This window comes from Astatotilapia calliptera, chromosome 1 (genome assembly GCF_964374335.1).
Source record: "Astatotilapia calliptera chromosome 1, fAstCal68.1, whole genome shotgun sequence".
NCBI lineage: Eukaryota > Metazoa > Chordata > Actinopteri > Cichliformes > Cichlidae > Astatotilapia > Astatotilapia calliptera.
The window spans coordinates 30,298,388-30,320,354 of NC_137422.1; the positions used below are offsets into that span (position 1 = coordinate 30,298,388).

A 21,967-nucleotide genomic window follows, 5' to 3' on the forward strand; every position below is an offset into this window, starting at 1 on the left:
CATAGGATATGACATTAGTTTTTCACTAGTGCTGTGCAGATACAAGGCTTCCCACGATTATTGCAGTGAAAAGTAATAATAGTAAGTGCACCCCAAACTGATTTGTAAATACTCATTATGCAGTTAATAATCAGATAATTAGATATTTAGCCTTTCTAGATGTCTCTGTTAAAACTAATAGAAAAACTACATGCACATATAATTTGACCTAAGTTTGGCCCCAGTCCACAAAGCTTCAGCAAAGCAGTGCATATTTATTTCTTTTCCTTTTTTCTTTTCAGTTTAGCTTTAATAATCCTCTGTTTGTAGATAGGGTACTGTTAAAGGATCACAGAGGATTCTGTTTTGGACTGCTTAGTGGTCATGATATTAAATATACTTATAATAATCATAATAACTTCTTAGCATATGGTTGTACTTGTGTCCTTTGGAGATTTTCTGAATGTTTGTGTGTTTTAAGCTAGTCACAAACAAAATTCCACACCTGTGATGAGACTCCAGTTGTGGCTGTAATAAAGGTCTTTCCCATTACTACAGGGATGTAGATTAATAGAGCGATACATTACTGTGTACTTGGCAGAGAGCAAAGTCCCAGACTAGTGCGGCGGCAGCAGCCAGTGCTTTCCCCAGAAAGGGATTAGCTAAAAAAAAAAAAATCCCCAAAAACTGCAGAACTGTTTTCTCTCTGGCCGTCACATCCAAGATGTCATTAGAACAAAATGGAATCTCTCAGTTTGAATTCCAGAGAACAGATTGACCCCAGAAGTGCTTTGGTCAACGATGTTCTGTTTAGCAGCGTCATTATTGTGAAGCATCTGTCAGCTGCACATATGCAAGGATGCAATGGATATTTTACAGTGGAACTTATAACTCACAAAGAAATAATCAGTGCTATGATGCTTAACAGTGATCCTGGTGAAATGTTCAGCTTTATTCTGATAAATTTAGTAGGTAGTAGGGGAAAAGTAAAACTAGAGATACAGAATAAAGGTCATGCAGTGACTTGAGGTAAATCTTCCTGCCTGGCAGAGAGACGTTCTCCAAAAGTATGGACATGATAGGCATTTACACTCATTGAAACACAGCAAAAAAATTATTTAAAAAAAACCCCTAATATTCTTAGGCAAGAATTGTTCTCCATATGCCATGTAGGAAAGGCTCGCAAGTATGTGTGTATTAGAGCTTATATTTATGCTTCAATTGTACATTTGACTGCCATTCCGCTCTGCTGAATACCCCAACCTGATGAGCTGTCACTGAATATGCCTTTGCTACTATTGGTGTTTATGTTACTGTGATATTTTTTTTTTTTTTGCTTGACTTGACGTAATCAACCTCTAACTTCCAGTGAATGTCATAACGCTACCGACCGCATCAAGGTGCGTGTGTGGGATGAGGACGATGACATCAAATCACGGGTGAAGCAACATTTCAAGCGCGAGTCAGATGATTTCCTGGGCCAGACCATCATCGAGGTTCGCACTCTCAGTGGGGAGATGGATGTATGGTACAATCTAGGTACGTTACCATTGTGTGAAAATGTGATGACATCAATTACTTTTTCTGATGTACAACATGAATACAATGCCCAGGTTTTGACTTTTATTCATTTATCAAAGTGTTAGACTTTCAAATGGTAATATTGCCCCAACACAATAGCCCATACAAAAAAAAACCCAACTAAATAACTAAAAAATTAAAATAAAGGATGCACATACATACCGTTGCTGCTTCCAAGTCACTTTGCAACCTCTGGCCCAGCTTCTCCTTGTAATGCAGTGTTGGGCTTGTTTGTTTGACGCTTGCTCCGTTCTGTATGTTAGTAGGGAAAGCGGTTTCTTGCTGCTGTCCCAGCCTCGGGCTTTTTTTGTATACACGTAGACGAGCAAGGAGGTATGCCCTTTCTGCCTCAGGCTTTCGATGTGTGCATGTTGAAGGGCAGCGAGGTCTCAGAACAGAGCCATGTGCAGAATATAAACTACTACAGATGGAATAATAATTTTCTTTGACTAATGTGATCCTGACTGAAATTGGGTTTTGGATTAAGATGGGTGGCGGGGTAGGTTTGAGGGGTATGGATGTAGAGTCGTTACCAAAATATATGTAAATATATATATATATATATATATATATATATATATATATATATATATATATATATATTGCTTCCCAGGCAATCATTATTATGATTATTGCACATTTTGCAAAGTTCACACAGTATGACAGCAATGCAGCCTCATTTAACCGCTTGATGTCTTTCCCCTTCGCTTTCCTGTTACATTGCAGCTGCTTTAGGAGCTGATGCTGATAACTGCTTTTGAGATATAATGTGGTTTAGCTGTGGCCACCATTACTGTCCATGCGCTATCTTTCACTGTATCTGCTCTCATATATCACTGGTTTCACAATGTTGCATGAGGTTGAATGGCAGCATAATGGAAGATCGCACTTTTGCTGAGGTATTACGACTGGCGGGTGTTGTCTTTGTTTGCCTCTCGAGCTAAACGGAAGCAATTTGTGGTAATAGTGACCCCTTCCCACTGCTGCTGCTCTATGCCTTTTTAAATGTCCACAATGAATGTTTAAACAGGCCTTTGCTGGAGTGGGTGTCCACCCCTCCAGCTGCTCTCCTCTCTAAGCCTCTTCAGATCCTCTTCAATCTGGTCCTTTGCGTTTGTGTCTGTCCCTTTGTGATGTTATTATTTTTTACATGTCTCTCTCTTGAGCAACTGACTGCAGAGGAAAATTTCACTGCTTTGATACAGAACAGTTGAACTGTATATGAGAGCACAGAGGGGCGCCAGTTAAATGTCTGTAAAGAACCCCCACAGCGTCATTAGCTACCAGACAAGTCAATGTCTAATCCAGACCTTCCCAGAGCCATGGCAGGGGGGCGCGGGATGAAAAGGAAAAGATGAAAGATGAAAAGGGGGAAAAAAACAAAACGCTTGGACACTGCTAGCACGGGCGCCTACAGAAACGCAAAGCAGGAGATGAAGCATCACTGAATATGTTTCCAAACCAACTTCATCCTAAGCCAAAGACTAGAAAATATGATGAAGCATATCTTCCCTTTGGTTTCACCTGCACAAGTGCCAAGGTTGGTCTCCCCTGCAGAATTGGTTTTCCCTTTGTCGGGAGCAGCGCTGGGCTGTTTAAATCACGGACAAACAGTATCCCACATTCTTGATTTTTAGTTCACAAACACTTTTTGTAATGACTAACTACTCCTGACATTTTGGAGATATACATACTATACTATACTTTATACAGTAAAGTTACAGTGAGATACAAATAATATCAGGCTGATCCTGTCACGATTTGTCCCCCGGTTCAAATCACGGACAAACAGTATCCTACAGCTGTTTATGTTTTTAAACCTATTTTGCACAGAGAGGCATTTTTTGAAAAATGTATTGATAGCAATGTTGAATATTATTACACAGGGAAAAAAACAACTACACGTAAAATAATCACATCGTGACGCCTCTGTCTTTGTAAATGGAGGGACAGTAACTGTGTGTGTATGTAAGCGTGTAAAACCTGCAGATAGTCAGATTAACAGAAACAGTATTTTGTCTCTATCTGCCATTCTGGAATTCATCTCATGTAAACAATAACATGGCGCACAGCGTGACGTGAAAAAAGGCACATACCTTTGACGTTGCGTGACGAACTCTATATTCCTTGTCCACACGTAAACGCAAAATAGGAGTTTTAAAAAATTTCCGTTTTCGGTGATTGGAAACGCCGTTTACGTGTGGACGAAACAGCTGTGTTTTCAAAAATACCCGTTTAGGTGCGGACGTAGCGTAAAAGAGTTAGTAGTTTACCTGTAATTTATTGCAGATTACTTGTATTTGCTTAATTGTTTACTAAATGTTTGAGGTGCGAAATAAACCGCAATGGAGCAAAATATGGGTGTGTGTGGTCGGAGGATGTGTTAGCACGCGCGGGGGGGTGGGGGCGCGAACATTTTTCTTGTAAAACAAAGGGGGCCTAGCAAAAAAAGTTTGGGAACCACTGGTCTAATCCATCATTCTTCTGGTTCTGTGTTTCACTGAATGTGGATGTGTAGAGTCAGGTGGATCCCCCAACATGAACTATCCCAGCATGCAGTGGGACTCGATGTGCCAAGTAAATTCTTTAACTTTGCGGGAATGATGCATGCTTCCCTCATGTGCTGAGGTGATGATGGTGGAAGAGAGTGATGTCCAATAACTGTTAACTGTTTTGATATCTGTCAAAGGCCATAGCGTGATTCATTATTTTCATGCTCACCAAACCACTGAGTGACCCTTCATGCCCTACAGATGGGACCAGTGTCTCTCTGGAAGAGACCACTCCCATGAGAAAAGAAATATTTCATCTTGGGATAAAAGAGATCACCTGAAAACAACTTTGTATTGATTTGCGCTGACCCTTCTTTCTAAGGTGAAAAATAAACCCAACCTGTAACAGCAAATTACTCTCCACAGAGTTACCCAATCTCCTTACTGTACGGGTCGTTTTTTTTTATTTGTCACATGTGGTCTTTGAGTGTTGATATTTGCTAGTGGAGAATTAAACCCAAAAGGTTATTGTATGTCATTATAAATGTTATTAATGCCTCTCGCCAAGATTTCTGTGTCAGATTATGTCATAGATGTATTTTAATGTTAGTTTTTTTGTTTTACACAGTGTTCCTGATTTTTTTTTAACATTTGTCACACTTTCAGGTTTCACATTGTGTTTTAAAATATATATATTATTTATTAATTAAGGGGAAAAGCTATCCAAAACTACCTGGCCCTGCGTGAAAAAGTAATTGTTAAACCATGAATTAACTGTGATTAACCACATTTTTTGGAAAGATTTCAATTCAGTTTCACTAGCCACACTTAGGTTTAATTATTTGGTTAATATTGCTAGACCTGTTGAATCAAGAAATGATTCAAATAGAACCTGTCTGACAAAGTGAAGTAGACTAAAAGATCTAAAAAAGCAACACATCCAGTGATGTGGAAGACTCATTGTCAGTTATCACAAATGCTTAAATGCAGTTTTTTTCTTGCTACCAAAGGTGGCACAACCAGTTATGAGGTTTAGGGGGCAATTACTTTTTCACATAAGGCCAGCTAGGTTTGAACAACTTTTTTAATAATAAATGAAATAATCATTTAAAAACTCAATTTTGTATTTACTTGGGTTATCTTTCCCTAATAGTACAACTTGTTTGATGATCTGAACAATTTAAGTGTGACTAATATGCAAAAAAAAAAAAAAAAAAAAGGAATTCCAAAGGGAGGAAGCACTTTTTCACAGCACTGTATGTCTCTTCTTTGTAGTGTGGTCAAGGACAGATTTATAAGTGATGGACATTATTAAATTTGATGTTCTTTTTCAGAGTAAGGTCACTTCTTACAGGCTTGAGCTTGTATCTCACGCTCTCACTCTTTTTCTCTCCCTTTCAGTCTCTCTCATCCGTTTTTTTTTTTACTGTGTGCAACAAAACTTGTAGAGATTAATGTGCTTTATGTCTTTAACTTATTTCGCCATCTGCTATTGTGAAGAAAAAAATTGTCAAAATCAATGGCCCGCAATTTAGAAAGCTGTGCAGAGTAAAAAGAACAAATTACCAGTCCATACTAGTCAATCTGGTGCACGATAACCACACTGCATAGCTCAAAATATAGGAAATGAAAATTGCACCCTGTGTTTTGGATAGAATTAAAATTGAACAAATATTGCCATCTACTCTCCTGATAATTTTAAGTTATTCTAAATGTCTAATCCAGCTCGGTAATGTTTTACAGATAAAAGAACTGACAAATCTGCAGTATCTGGTGCCATCAGACTCAAGATCAGCGTGGAAATGAAAGGGGAGGAGAACGTGGTTCCTCCTCATGGCCAGTACACCTGTTTACACGAGGTAATCAGCATTTGATTTGGTACTAGGAAAGGTTGCTGCTCTAATCCACTGATCATTGCCACAGTTCTAAGCATCATGTTTATAAAGACAGTTACAGCTATGATAAGGTTTTTCATCAGCTGGCATGCACCACCCAAAAAAACTGTCATGACACCGTGCTCCATCACCCTAACCTGTTCCTCTCTTATCTCTCGTGCCACTCACAGAACCTTTTCCACTATCTGACTGAGGTGAAGAACAGCGGGGTAGTGAAGATCCCGCAGGTGAAAGGGGAAGAGGCGTGGAAGGTCTACTTTGACGATGTGTCGCAGGAGATAGTGGATGAGTTTGCCATGAGATACGGAGTGGAATCCATCTATCAGGCTATGACGTTAGTACTACCCTGATCTATGGCCTTTTACCTCACCAATCTGTCAGTGTCTCATTTACCAGAGTGGAAGGAGAAAAGGAGATGTGAGAAGGACGAGCGAAGGAGAACTGGAGTAGTAAAGATGTCTCCTCAGCAGAATCAGAGCTTGGAAAACTATCGAGCTCCCAAGTTTGATTGATTAATTGTTGGTCTCATGGAAAAACCTCCTAACCTGCCTTTGTCACATTGATCATGGGCACACAAACAGTGTTGTTTTCCTCCTTGCTTGTGTCGGTGATCCTCTGTGACCCTTTCTGTCTATAAATGTTTATCTCTTTGTCTCCATCGTGACCCCCAAACACATTCCCCTGCAGTGACACCACTGGAAACATTAAAACCTTTCAATATTGATCAAGGTCATTGATGTGACATTTGACATTGTGCTGTGTTAAAGCAATTGTTAACACTTTAGAAGTCTGCACAATACATGTATCCATCATCCAGTTCACTAGCAGCAGATTTATTTTGTTGTCTTTGCACAGCGTATTTACTTAATCCTCTAAGCTTCAACCCAGATGCACTGCTTTACATTCCCAAGTTTATTTTTGTATTGTATGTGGCTGAATGGATTTCTCCTGTTCTAAAATATTTGTGTTTACTATACTCTTATAAAAAACTCTTTTTTACACTGTTATTTAAACTCTACATTTATAGCTTGGTTCCACCACAGAGACAAAGTGAATGCAAACCACTTGTTGCTCTGTGTGACATTGACTGAGCTAGTCAGGAACTACCGCAGTGACATTAGTACGAAAAATAACTGATCTTTAATTAAGGTTTACTTCTCCGTTTTAATTGTCTATACACGAGCCTGGCTATCTTGAAGCTATATTATCTCATGTAAAACTTAGTATGTTTAAGCTATCTCTTGCTTGACTATGTGCCAAAGTTTGAGACCGTTTCATAACTTCAAAATAAAATATAGATGTTATAGATGCATGATTGCAAAAAAATTTGTAATTTGAGCCAGATGTTTGCTAGGCAACATCATCATATTTGATATAGATGAGGTCCTTTAGGTGCTTACTGTGTACTTGTGTGCCAAGGTGGCTTGCTCAGCTCTTCCTTCTGCAGTCAAAGAGAGATTTCAAGTGTTCGACTTCTGTAGATGCATATCAGATGTTATTGTCATGACTCAAAAAGGATCAAGTGTTTTTGATGTTCTAGCTGGATAAATGCTATAAATGAGACATTTCAGCCCATTGGTAGGTGGCTGCTAGGGAGCACGATGGTGTCATAATATTTGATGTAGATAAATCCTCAAGATGTGCCTGTGTGCCACGTATGTGAAGTATTGTCAAGGAGCTGTTCGTGGATGGGCAGATTGACATTTTCTATGTTTTAGGGGAGATGCCTATATGGGGATTTAATTAAAATTTTGCCTTAATAATTTATATATATATCTAAAATACTGTATTATAGTAAGATACTTTTCAGTATATCACATAGGTGGGTAAACACAGAGAATAAAGCATCCTTTACCAGTTGAAATAAAAAATGGGTTTTAGAATTAAACAGGTAAAGATAGTCTCTTGCATTATATCAGCTATTATCTATTGTTTGCTAATGACTTTTACTGCAGTAATTCATTAATAATGAGTCATTGAGTATCTCTGCAATCTGGTTTCTGTATGAGCTGTTGTTTGAAAAGCACCATCGAAGTAAACCTTTTAAGCTCTGTTCCCACTGCACTTGTTGGGCAGTCCCACTAGCTGACTATGTAATTAACTGCTGCCTAACTAAATCAGACCCTAATTACACACAGATTGTTGGCAAATTGAATGGAAGGCTCAACTCATATTTTTGCTTTCAAGTTTGAAAATCAAGTGATCAAACAGGACTGAGAATTATTTTCAAATTATTTGCTTAAAATTTGTTAATTTCATTTATTAACCACTGACCTCTGAGTATGTTTGATTCTCGCACCACCTACTCTCTTACCGATTATGATTTAACCCTGTGGACTTTATCTTTTCTCCTGCTGGCCCTGTAGGGCAAACATGCAGCTGACTTTCTTTTTAACCTTGCAAAGTCAGTTTTAATTGTTTCCAAAATCCATCAGTTGTTATCACACAATATCCACACAAGAAAGGGGTGCAGCTGCTACAACAACAGCTCAACTATAGCACAAGCATTGTTGACATGTTGGATCATATTGGTGCAGCAAACTGATGGAGAGTTGCTAGCTGACATGTTGTTGATTCACTGTGACAGTTCATTGTATCATATGAGGGATAGCCACATTATTTAAGGGCAGTAAGTGGCCTGATTACCCGCTTTATCACGTGGAGTTAATGCTTCAGGCTTGAACCTTGTTTAACCATGGTGTTTCTCATTATGTTTCATCAGGAATTTATGAAAGGTCCTACCTTTCTGTTTTCTTCATCGCTGAACCTTGACTCAGAGTAACTCCTGACATCATGACTGCGTAAATCACAGCAGCTGTGAAGGCTCACTTTCCCTCCGGTGCCCTTTACAACAACTCCTGGCATACCCCTCCCTCATTTTCGTTTTTCTTCATCGCACACTATCACCACTCCCCTGTCTCCCTGTCCGCATCTCTCATCATCTTTTTTTTTTTTTCATTTTTCCTAGCTATCTGAACCCATTAAATGATATGTGAGTGTGTAGTACATCTCACCCGCTAGTAAAAAACCAAAGCAGGATAACTTTAGGGGAGGCAATGTCTTCCCTCTTGGAAATAGGCTCAGGAGATCCAGCTCTAAAAGCACCATGGGAATTCAGCGGATGCCATCATCACTCTCTTTGCATCATTCACTTTGCTCTCCTAACCCCAAGTGCTCCTGGGTAATTTGGAGGCTGAAAGCAGAGTAATTAAATCGGCCTCCCAATGAGAACGTGTTTGTGTTTTTGTGTGTGTATGTGTGTCTGTGTGTCCGCTCCACAAAGAAGAAGGGGGAGTAAATCTGCTACCGTTACTCCACATAACTCTGTGGAAGTGATGACTCACTCAGCAAGATGTTCTTAGTTTCAAAATGTCTGTTTTCAGTCTAAATGCCCGACTCTTAGACATGCTCAAATCTGTGGATTTGAATCCTATTAAATTCATAATACCACCATGTGAAAAAAACGCCACTAAAAATAAAAATCTTGAATTCAAAACCTTAAATGAGAGCATATATGTTTGTATGTCATCTTTACTATTCTGTCAATAGTAATATTGTAATGTGCATTAATGTGCTCACTGTAGGCATTTAAGCTTCAGCTAATTTTAACTGCGTCGCATTGTTGGCTACAGCAGCATATCGAGTCCTGTATGTATTTGTATATTCCCATCGCTGTGCCTTGAAGCTCACTGGCCACGTCACTAGATATACCTGTTCAACTGTTAGTTAATACAAATACCTAATCAGCCAACCACATGGCAGCAACTAAGTGCTTTACGGCAAGTAGAAGTAGATGAGACAACCTGTCCAGTTCTTTTACAGCCCAGATTTCGACTCAGTGACAAATCAATTGGTTCCTAAATATTTTTCCAACTCATGTAATACTAACATGTAATACTTTAAATTATCATAAATGTAATTTGGTGATATGTAAGGTCATGCAAAGTTTTAATCTTTAAGGTAGTATCTAAAACTGTAAGACTGAAGTACAATATTTGCCTCAAAGGTAGTGGTGCTAAAACATACTAAATGTATAAAGTTCAGCTTATTTTATCTTGCTTTAAGCTCTCATGCATCCAAATGTTTGTTTGCTATGGGTCATGCCTGAGGCTGAAAAGGCAGCTCAAGTGTGCATGGTTTTGAGATGCATTAAAGTAAACATACAGATTATTGCACCTATTAATTTTATATGCGGTATACTATCTACAATAACAACATCCTGCTGCATTATGATTTAAGATGCATTCCAAATGGCTTGTGGAGCAGCAGGATGGAGTGTTAAAAGGAGCATATGCTCCTCACTCAGGCATAGATCCCTGCTCAAACTAGGCCTCTCAGGCTCCACCACTTAATTACTGCTGGGTAGCGCTGCTCAGATGTGTGTAGAGAGAAAGGGCAAGTTTATGCCAAATCCAAAGTGGCATGTGCCGCTGTTACTGTGTGTAGTCTAAAAGTCACAGAATCAAAAAAGGATCTAGGGAGATTAGAAAAGGTAGCAGGAAGATGTCAAGTTTGCAGCAGTAAAAGAGCTCTCATTCATTTCCATCCTCACCCCCTCCCTTGCTTTATTTTTAAAGCACCATCCAGTACTGAGATCTAATTTTTGTTGGGCTGATTTCAGCTAAGCAGTTCAAATACTGTGCTGGAGTCTATCTCTGTGATATTTAAAAATACAGGATTAATGGTTCTCAGTTAAATTTACACGTTTAATTTCTCCTCCTTTGAACCTCCCTTGATTTACTATTAAACCTATATGCTCCATCTGTTACTTTGCAGCCTTATGTCGTTAACAGTATAGGTTATACAGCTCAGTCTGATTTATGACACAATTTTCTATAGATACTCATTGAAGACACATTTTACTGCATGAACACGGGCAGTGGTCTACTTGCACTAACTAACTCTTCTAACAGAAGTAATTGTTTGGAACATTAAAATATGTTCTCCCTTCAGCCACAGGAAGCTGAAATATGATGAGGAAATACTCTACTGCTCTATGTCTTCTCACTTTCTTTTTTTATTGTGGTTACTGCAGTAACACAGAATATTTTTCAGCCTTTTTTCTCACCTTTGTAACTTAGCACATGCATTTTCTCACCACTATGTAAGTGCGTGTTGAGCTCTTGATGCTTCTTTCTGAAATTGCCCAGTTGATGTGGGATCTTAAGTTGTACTTTTTCATGTAATTGTTTTATGTTCCCTTGTGAAGAAATCATGCCTTTTTTTCTTACTCTCTCAACCACTTGTTGTAGGATAATAGCTGTTTATTCTCCTCTGCAGGCATTTCTCTTGTCTGTCCGCCAAATACATGTGTCCTGGGGTGCCAGCAGTAATGAGCAACCTGCTTGCTAATATCAATTCCTACTTCGCCCATCCCACTACCACCACCACAACCACTGCCTCTGCTTCAGACCGATTTGCTGCCTCTAACTTTGGGGTAAGTACACATAATACTTTCTTGCTGTCTGCCAACCGTAGTGTAATATAGTGTTCATAAAAAAATGTAATTTCTATTGGCAACAGTCAGACTTAAGTGACATGTTTTACTTTTCTACAAGCTGATATTGAACTGTTGACTTCACTATTTGTTTTTAATAGTTCTAGTGGAAGATAAGTTTTGTATAAAATCAGCAACATCTCAGAAGTTAATGTTGTAAGGCATCATATAATATTTTTAGCCAGCAAGCTGACGCTGGCAATATTGCAAAATGACAAAATCTTGTTCCAGCAAATAAAACTAAATTACTAGGGCGAAGATATGCTCCACACCATGCAGTGTAAGAAATGTTTAGGCACAATACTTTTGAGGTGATGCTTCAAACTGAATTATACAATTCTGTCCTTGCAGAGGGAGAAATTTGTCAAATTACTGGACCAGCTGCACAACTCGTTGAGGATCGACCTCTCCAAATATCGGGTATGTATTAGATTTTTACATGTGGTGTGTGTGTTTGTGTGTAGTCATGTTTATGTGGCATCTGTCAGTACAAAAATATGACGTTGGTAATGTTTGACAGTTTGATATCTGCTTGTTTTACATATGTACATATGCACATCAGGCATTTTATTAAGTATACCTGTCTACTACTGGGGTTAACCCGCTTTTGCTGTGATGTTTGTGGTGCTTGGTTGGTATTAAGGCGTCCAAAGTTAACTGTTGATAAAAGATTCTGGCTCTACCATCTGAATGTCACAGCAGAAATTGGCATGATAGGATTGTGTGGGAAAATCAGCAGTTTCTGAAATACTCAGACCAGCCTATCTGACACTTTCAACACGTCACGTAAAAAGTTACATGAATCACCATTCTTCCCCCTTCTGTTGCTCAATTCAGCTTCAGCAGGTTATCTTGTCTATGTCTACATCCCTTAATGCAGTTGCTGCTATCTAATTGGCTGATTAGGTATTTGTATTAACTAATTATTGAACAGATATATCTAATGGAGCAACCAGGGAGTGTATTTGTTGGATGGTAATATATGTCTCTCATCTAATACACTGCCATTGCATTAAATTTTTTTTTCTTTCTTTGTTTCTTTTTCTTTTTTTTTTTTTTTACAAAGAAAGCTACATGTGTTAAAAATGTAAAAATCAATTCTGTTTCTTAAGAGTTTGCTGTGTTGGAATGTTTATTAAAGTATTTAAGCATACGCTAGGCTTACCAGCACAGAATGTCAGTCTTGGAAGGTAAGCTGACCCAAAACCTCTGAGAAATCATACTGTTTATACAGAAGCACAAGAAGATGACAGGGGCAGTGGGATACCTATAGGTGTTAAATAGATACAAAAGGTAAAAACATCAAGGGTCTGGAAGACAGCCCTGGGGGTGGCAAGATCAAAGACTTAGACATACACAGGTAAAACAAAGGAGTGATACGGTTGAAGGACAAAACACTCTAGGGAGCAGACAACTGCCTTCTGGATACAAGGACGGGGAGTAAGGCAAATATTCTGAGAATAGTGAGTCTGTCTCAATATTATTCATCACTTGGCATTTTCTTTTCTATGTTCCTTATTGCCGTAAAGATGGTCTAAGTACCCATTACATCACAAATTCCAGATGGAGTCACCTTTGTTTGGATTACATTCTCCTTTGACTATCTAGTGTGGCACAGTGACACTTTGTTGCTAATGCCAAATGCATGTGGATTCTTCTTTTTCTTGGATACGGTTCCTTCTTAGATGGATCTTAATCCCAAGTGCAAAGGTGTTAAATGCGCAAAATATTGGGGCTTAAGGTGCGGTAAATGTCATTGGTAAATGTTGTAATGTCATGCCAAGGATGACATTTACCAAGTGGACTATGTACAATATTAATAGTATGAAGCTGTGCTAAAAGAAGGGAAAACCTAAAAAGCATGATCCGGAAAAGAATAATTATAGATATACATTGTCTATATTTAGACATAGGCATTATGGCATTCATTGTTGATGCCATAATTAACAAAATTGTTGCATCAAATGTACAAAAACATGGCCTCTCAGTTTTTGCAGTTTTCTCAGCCCCTGGTAGATCCAGGCACATAAACATCAGTAATCAGCCCACAATGTCAAGAGGCCATCATCTCAAAAATAGTGGTCCACTTAGTGCAATAAAGAGATCCAGTAAAGAGTGCCCAGCACTCTGCCTCTGGTAATGGACATCCTGAAAATATCTATAAAGTAGGCTGTTAGCTCCATTTTTTTTTCTACCCACAGACTATAATCTGCAGACAAATATGAATTTATTGTTACTGTTATAAAGAACAAAGGTATTTCATAAGTGCTAAATCCTAAACTGGGCTCTTAATTAATGAGGCAATCATGTCTTCTTCCTTTTTCCTTTGATGGTTCATCTGCAGTGTCCAGCGTCAGAAACTTCTTCATTAAATTAACTATACAGTTTAGCAGCAAGGGACAGACTGCAGAAAAGAACAACCTACTAATTATGTTTTCTAAAGGAACAATCAGATTGCCTTACTGGCAATCAAAGTTACGATTTATCAAAATGTTGTACCATGAGGCAATACTGTAAATGTCTGTTACGCGTGCAAGCTAGTTCAGTCCTTTAAAGTGTCCTGTAATAAATCTTTGTAGATGTTATCAGTTTTATTAATACTATGGTATAGAGATATCGATTCAGATCTATAGTATAGTGACCCTAGTGTTGAACTGTTCTGGTCTCGGGAAACGTGCTTCTAATATTTTGTCTGTTGCACATGGTGGGAAATATCATTTCACTATATGAGCCCAGTGGAGGTAACACTTGTGCGCCTATTTATTTTGTGATATGGGTTCATACATCAGGGTCATTTGCCTGGACCTTGTTCCTGAACAATGCACATCAGGCAGCTTCTTTCTGTGAGCCTGATTGTCCTGCTTTATGTAAAAATTTCCTGGTTGACTTGTTAAAGCCATAGCATGAACGCGTTTGATGTAAACTGCTCTCACCGTTATACATTATTACACGTCTCTATGACCTCACTGGCATGTTGTCTTGCTTCTGCTTTATGCTGTTTTCTCCCCAGTGATAGATGTATCACTGACTACTGAAGTAGAAAAATATATTGTGTATAAAATTACGTGCATGCAAAAACCAATATTTATATTGGTAAATAAAGAAAAACAGATATATTGTTAACCATATTCCAAATGTATAATACGTTGCAATTTAACAAATCTCAATGAATGTGTCCCAAGATCTGCAACACAATGTCTGCATTAGTTTTATAATATGTTACTTTTAATTACTTAGTGAATTAGGAGCTCAAAGACAGTGAATATCAGAAATGCTGTTGTACACATAATTTCTGAAACTCTGGGACTATCATGACTTCTTCCTTCAATAGTTAATTCTCTCAGTCCCACTGTAATAGATCATGTTATGATTGTTTTATGATAATTCTCCATTTATGTATTTTAGCTGTTCAGTATCACCATGATGACCATATAGTTCACCTATTTTTCACCTTATCAAGTTATATTTATCCTGGTATATATCATAGAAAATTACAATGAATTATTTGCAATAGTAATGTAACTTAAATTATTCTATAACTTGTTGATTATGTGCTGTTTTTATTGTCAAATTAACAAAACTGTTACTACCAGGTCATGCCGAGAGAGTGGTTTGAACAATAACTGTATGAAAGTGTGCAAAGACAACAGTTACACAGTTGTTTTTAGTATCATTGTATGGGCGTTTAAACAATATTAATGTTTAATTTTTAATATAGTGGTTTTAATCAATATAAATATGAATATAGTTAGTTTGACAGTCTAGTAAGTAAGTAAAATTTATTTATAAAGCGCTTTTCACAGATAAAAATCACAAAGTGCTTTACAACACAGGAAATGGGAATATAAAAACAATATAACAGTAAATAAAAACAATGTAAAACAATAAAACTATAAAAACAGCATAAGAAGAAATTAATCAAATGCTTTTCTAAATAAAAATGTCTTCAGCTAGTGGTTTTGCATCATTGTGTATCCAAGACATCCTAATTTTTTTTATGTATCGTCATGAGATGTGCATTTTAAGAAATGTTGATACAAAAAGAGAGTAATTCTTCAGTTGTCCTGAGACTATTATCTGGATGCAAATTATTTCATATTTTAAATTAAAATTCTAAATTCCAGCATATAATCTTTCAGAGCAATCCTAGAAGAGCTCGTCCTGCTACATACCACATACTTAGTCACGCACTCATTTTTTTCACCATTTTCCTTACCCTCCATACCCTGTGCATGTAGATTTGCTCACCTCCAGATATACAATATAAACACATATTTTTCTCCCGCTTTTTCTCTGTCTATTTAATATATTTGCATACAAGCCCGCTATACTGCCATGCACACACAGGTATGCACCTGAGAGCATGCAGTTCCACGCTTCTCTCTAGCTGGAGGCAGGAAACAGTGAACTGTAGCTGAAAGATGACCCACTCACCTTTAATGTAACACAAAAGGCAATGTGTCGTTAAGTGGGTGATTGCTTCAGTCCCCCTGTTCTTTGCCATAGCCATCAGTGTGAAGCCACATGTGATTAAAGACACACCCGAAAAGCAGCAGTGTGCGCCTAAACGGTAAATGGAGAATGAAGTTGCAAACAGTGAGGGAGGGATCGCGAGGATTTGGAAAGAGAAGTGGATGAAAGAAGCAGAGAAGGAGTTGGAGGAGAAAGGATTTGGACAAAGAGGGAGACATTTGGAAGGAATGAGATGAATTTGGAAAGAGCGGGAAGGAGTAACAGATGACGAATGAAAAGTATGGGTGGTAGACAGAGAAGGAGAGAGAGTTAAGTGTAGGAGAGATGGCCTCTCTTATTTTCAGATGGCCTGGTCATCTGGCAATGACACGTTCACTGAGAGAAGTCACAGTATATCGCACTGGCTTCACCTGCCAGCACTGCCCTGCTGCTCTCTTGTCAAACCTGCCACAGACCAGTGGTTCATGCACACACATCCACACACAGTTTATACCTTCTCTTTCATTCTCTCACTTTCTGAAGCCATCCCACAGAGCCCGCCTGCCACTATTGGACAGTAATAAGATTCAGATCTGGCTTCTCCGCCTGCTCACAGTATGGATTTCCCTATAATGACATTCTGAGGGAGATCGAGTTTGCTTTTGTAAAACAGAGGACTTGAATCAGCAGTGAGGGAGCCAGGTTGCAAGTGCCACTCTACATTTTGCTACATATGCATTTCTTCCCCTTCAACTTTAGTCTGATACTCCTGATACATGGTGACACCTCATATGGCCAGTCTGTCCCAGCTGGGATTTCACTGGGGTTCACTGGGTCGTGCATAAAAATTCAGCATTTAGAGCACGATGTGGGCTGAGTTTGGGCAGTTTGATATAAAGTGATGTTTGTTCAGTGAGCAACACTAAGTCTTGTCATATAGTCTCAAAATGAAGCTCTGTATAGTAGAACTTCATGCAAACAGCAGTTTTTTCTTTCTGCTTCCAAAACCTGTGGGAAAAAAATCTAATAATGCACCTGTAGCTTTCCACAGCACTACTACGTCAGCTTTCTTTACTAACACCTTTTTTATGGATTGGATAAAGCATCAAATGAACAAAACAAAAAATAAATGCTTAACAGTTAATACCAACAAGATTTTGTTAAAGCATTTGCATTTATTCAAACATTACCCTTATATGATTCCCACATAGCACCCGAACATAATTTCAAAGCTTGTGAAGCAAACTTTCAGAAAACAAAAGCTACGCCTGCATTGTTGCGCGCATTTAGAGTAATCTTGTTCTTTCCAGAGCAGAACCTGCTTAATCCAGAGCCAGCCCTTTGAAATTTATGGCAGAAAGTGTAAAAAATCCAAGCTGAAGAAAAGAGCTAGTGTCACCTTTCACAGAATGCAGAGAATAAGAAACTTCTTTGACAACTATATTTATTTATTGAAAGGGCACAGAACGAACTAAAGTGGAATGAATAAGATACTGGCGTTCAATGTTCATAACCTTGGCTGGATTTATTGTGTAGAAAGGGCTTAGAAGTACTTTCTTCTATTTTCTGCTGCTCATCCAGAGGTGGGTCACAGTGGCAGCAGACTAAATAAGTTAGTCCAGACATCCCTTTCAGCTTGTCCTTGGGTCGCTCAAGGCATTTTCAGGTCAGATGAGAAATATAATCTAACCACTGTTCTCTGGTTCTTTTTGGGGTCTCTTATAAATTTGACATACTCAGGAAAAAAAAACAAGTTCAGTATATTACAGCATAAACCTCAGTCTACTTGAAACAGCAAAACAACTAAAAACTACTTTTATTGGAGGTTAAGTTAGGCCTTTGAAAATCTAAAAGGTGTATAAAATCTAATATGCAACCCCTAAATGCAGTATTTATACCTTATAGCAATAGGCATGCAAAAGTAGAGGTGCATACCACATGTCTTCATGGTCAGAGTGTATTGTTTCCAGTTCAAAGCTCCCATGATGTGTTCCAGCACTCAACAGTACATGACTGCTTTTGATTAGCTGGACTTGCTCCATTCCATACCTGGCAAAAATAAACATTTGAATTTTCTTTTTTTTTTTTTAAGTAGGATTGTGTGAGGTACTTGTCTATAGTCTGGGTATTACCTAAAGTAGTGGTGCTTGGCAGGTCACCAGTTTAGAAAAATAGACTGGAGGAATTTAATAACTTGAATTTAATGGAAACTTAACATGCTGCTGTGACAGGGAGAGCAGGAAAAATGTTTTTTGGGGGGTATCCAAAGAACAGACACATGTAAAATCAGTGTAACTGTTCACTGTCTGTGGAATATTCGAGCCTTTCCTAACATCAGTCGTACAGTGTACAGGGTATTGTTTACAGCGTCTGAGCTGAAATTGTAAACAGTTCATGCTGTAAATGGTAGGCTTGCTCTAACTTTTCTTTTTATGTGTTAAGCAGGTAGTGTTTTGGAATTTTGCACTAATTGTAAGCACTGGCCCAACATAATTTTCAGTATACACTAGAGCAAAGACAAAGAACTAAAAGCTAATCAGCATCATTCACTCCTCATTTCATCTCATAATGGACTTTCTGTCATCTTTGTAAGGCAATGCTTATGTCTTTCTTCCTGGAGCAGAGATGAATGCTTAGACTTTTAGTATGCTTGTCTATTTGTGGACAATAAATCTTTTTTCTCCTTTCTTTTCACTTTGTTTTTCTGTTGATGAGCTCTTAGTTGCAGCATTGTGTTTTCAAGCATAGTCAGAGGTTGAGCTAGACAAAATTCTTACACCACCACTGTTGCTCCTGTTAGAAAGACCTGAAGTTAAGAGCAGCAGCACTTGAACAGTAATAAATGAGTGATTTTGCAGATTAGAATTTAACATCTTGTACTTTGTAACACTAATTGACAAGTATGGGCCATTTTGAGCTGTTTAAAGTAGCCCGCTTTTTAGAAATCCCCCGCCTTACACAGGTGTAATCAGTAATAAAGTCCTTTTTTTGTAAAAACATGCCAGCTGCATTCAAAACTGGCTGTCAGATATCAAATTAGATTGGTAGGTGAGGTCATAATATTTGAATGTAGATGCTATGTTCTGTACAGCTGCTAAAGTGAATGTCAACAAGCACTTGATTTTACTTGACATTAGTCACCATAATTACACACCTATATTACAATTTTAAGTTGAGGAAACTGCTGGAATTAATACATTTAAAATATTCCCTAAATGCAATATGAAATTTAATTGTATAACTCAGCAATGGATCAGACCTCCATTATCACTGAAAGGCAGACTGGCAATAGTGAAAATTGAACATTTCTGGAGTGCAGTTTAAGTTCTTTCTGAGATGATTTTCTTCTCATACCAAGGGTTGTTATTGCCTCTTTTGTTAAAATAAGAAACCACAGATTAGGTTAAATGTTAATTGAGAAATTCATCAGCCTCAGTGGATTACCTTTGTTTTAACAACAAATCCTATTGCAGTCTTTTAGTTTTACTCAGTACCAACACATAACAACTAAAGCACATACTGAGCTGTTGTTGTGTGGTCTGAGTACATACGGACACACCAAGTTTCAAGGCTATGGTGACACTACAGTATAGAGCAGTTGTTTCATAGGTACAAATGTTGTGTTTCAAGGCTACATAAGTAGAAGAAAGAAGGCAAAGAAAGTGACTGATGACCATGTATTTTCCCAATAACTCTAAAAAAAGAAGTCCCTTGGCAACTGGATAAATTTCATTTTGAAATGTAAACTGAATGGAATCTTTTATCTAGAGAGAAATGATGAATCCCTCAAAGAACTGTATTGTTCATATAAAAGGCAGCAACACAAACAGCGTTTTATCTGAAGAAGAAACAGCCTCTACTGATTCTCTCTTCTCTATTTTTCCCACTTCAGCAGCCAAATATAGAATACGTGATCTACATTTGCTTATGCAAAATGTGTGTCAAGCTTTGTTTATTGGGGTCTACACTTTCACCACTAAAATTGACTTTTCCTGTTAATCACGGGTCTAGAGAAATATACTGCAATGTCTCGGTAGACTGCAGACTGACTGTGAAACATTAACAGGTCATCTGCATTTTCTGTTGGATAGATTCGAGACCTGCCTCTGGGTTGTGTTTAACATTTCTTTTTAAAAACCTCAATTGTCTATTGTGTGTATTCTTGGAAACCCAATCAAATTCTGTATGCTGTTGACATCGTTAAGATGTCAGACGAGTTTTGCCTCTGTTGGTCGTCTAGCATAAAAATCCCCTCCTGCGCTTGTGCTGTCGAGCCTAAAGGCGGCGTTAAGATTTGGCTCTACTTCCTGAGTCTCCCATGTGCATTCATCGACAAGGAAGAGGACGGATTGAAAACAAGCAAAATTTTATTAGAGCACTGAGAGAGTAGGAGAAGTAGGATAATGTATGGGCCAGCGATGCCTTTCTTCTGAGCTGTCAGGGCTTTATATGCTCTCCGTCACGGTGCTTTGCACTGCCTGATGACTTCATGGCCCTGAAATAGAGGTTTTCATCAGCAGAGACCTCCCTTGTCCACTAAACGATTAGACAGACAGTCATTTTGTTATGATTGCTGGGTATTGCTCTGTAATCAATTTTAATATTTGGCCTAAGCGATATGACGTGGTAGTCGGAGGTGTGTGACGTTACAAGGCTGCTTCCAACAAGATGTCCTCTCTCCTTATGTAATTTTTCTCTCTGTTTTAAATCAGGATAATTTCCCTGCGGGAAACCCAGAGCGTCTCCAAGATCTGAAATCTACTGTTGATCTGCTGACCAGCATCACGTTCTTCAGGATGAAGGTGTGTTTTTATGTGTGACAGTGAAGGGTGGATGGGCAGTGGACAAGCTGAGGGGTGAAAGGGGAACACAAGGATGTAATTGAAGAAAAAACTAAAAGAGACATAAACTTGCACTAAATGATAACGGAGCACTTTGCATACCTCTGATATACATTAGAATTTTCACTTTCTACTCCTTAAACCTTCTACTACTTAAAAACCAAACCATTTATTGTTACACAACCACATGAGTTGAGGCTAAAGCAGTGGAGTTGTGTTAAACTTCATTCATCAATAAACAGCTATGGTTGTTTCCTCTACCTCCTTCAACCCCAAGAGTATGCTGACTTGTCTCCTGGTATATGAAAAGCACGGCTCCATCCGACGTTCTTTGTGGGAGTCGGGTTGTAGTGCTAGCGCACTGAGGCATAGCTAAGATGGCAGCTGCGAGCAAAGGAATGAAAACTGTCACTTTAGGTTACCAAAGCTTTCATTCTGTGCCATAGCCATGCTGAGCCTCACTGTGTATACAGTATGCACCGCTGCTCAAACAGTGGAGCCCCTGTGTTAGTATGTGATACACTGCACATGTACCTAAATGCTAGTTCACTTACATGTCAGTTACTATATATAGTACATAGAGTAGGTTGCCCTTTTTTGCACAAGTGATAAGGTGTTGATTAGGGTTGCTAGCATTATGTCTATGATCTGGATGATTTTCATGTTGAATGGACTGCTAACAAACCTAGGATGTTTGAATGTGAAGGCATACTTTTTAAACACTGTATGTATTTCTGTGTGTTTGCAGGTGCAAGAACTCCAGAGTCCACCAAGAGCCAGTATGGTGGTGAAGGACTGTGTCAAAGCCTGTCTAGACTCCACCTATAAATACATCTTTGATAATTGTCATGAGCTATACAACCAGCTCCTTGATCAGGTAACTGGCTTGTATCTCTTTTAATGACACTAAGGCCTGCACTTTTAAACTTAAACATTCCTAAACAACAAAATCAGATGCTTTGCGCAAAGTGAGAGAACGCACATGAGAACGCTTCATGCTAGGTCTCAAGCTGTGTACTAGTAATCTTCAATGGCTTGCTAACTATACACTTGTTTATACTACACTGACTGCTTACTTTTGAAGCTCCTCAGACATGTTATTGGCTAAAGTTAGCTTGTGATACAGTGAAAGAAAGATAGGTACCGTATTATTCGAACCATAAGGCGCACGGATTATAAGGTGCATGAAGCGAAACAAAACAGTCAGAGAAGTCAAACTTTACTCAACTC

General features: G+C 38.4%; 1 protein-coding gene across 2 annotated transcripts in view; it reads left to right on the plus strand.

The window, feature by feature from the left end:
- Nucleotides 1-21,967, plus strand: part of unc13c (unc-13 homolog C (C. elegans)) — a 108,941-nt gene that overhangs the window by 37,586 nt on the left and 49,388 nt on the right. For both annotated transcript variants that reach the window (XM_026172679.2, XM_080299943.1), the window contains exons 10-16: nucleotides 1,349-1,518; nucleotides 5,796-5,911; nucleotides 6,118-6,281; nucleotides 11,228-11,384; nucleotides 11,796-11,864; nucleotides 20,609-20,698; nucleotides 21,486-21,614. In XM_026172679.2, the coding sequence (XP_026028464.2) occupies nucleotides 1,349-1,518; nucleotides 5,796-5,911; nucleotides 6,118-6,281; nucleotides 11,228-11,384; nucleotides 11,796-11,864; nucleotides 20,609-20,698; nucleotides 21,486-21,614 (895 nt within the window). The remainder of the gene's footprint in view (nucleotides 1-1,348; nucleotides 1,519-5,795; nucleotides 5,912-6,117; nucleotides 6,282-11,227; nucleotides 11,385-11,795; nucleotides 11,865-20,608; nucleotides 20,699-21,485; nucleotides 21,615-21,967) is intronic.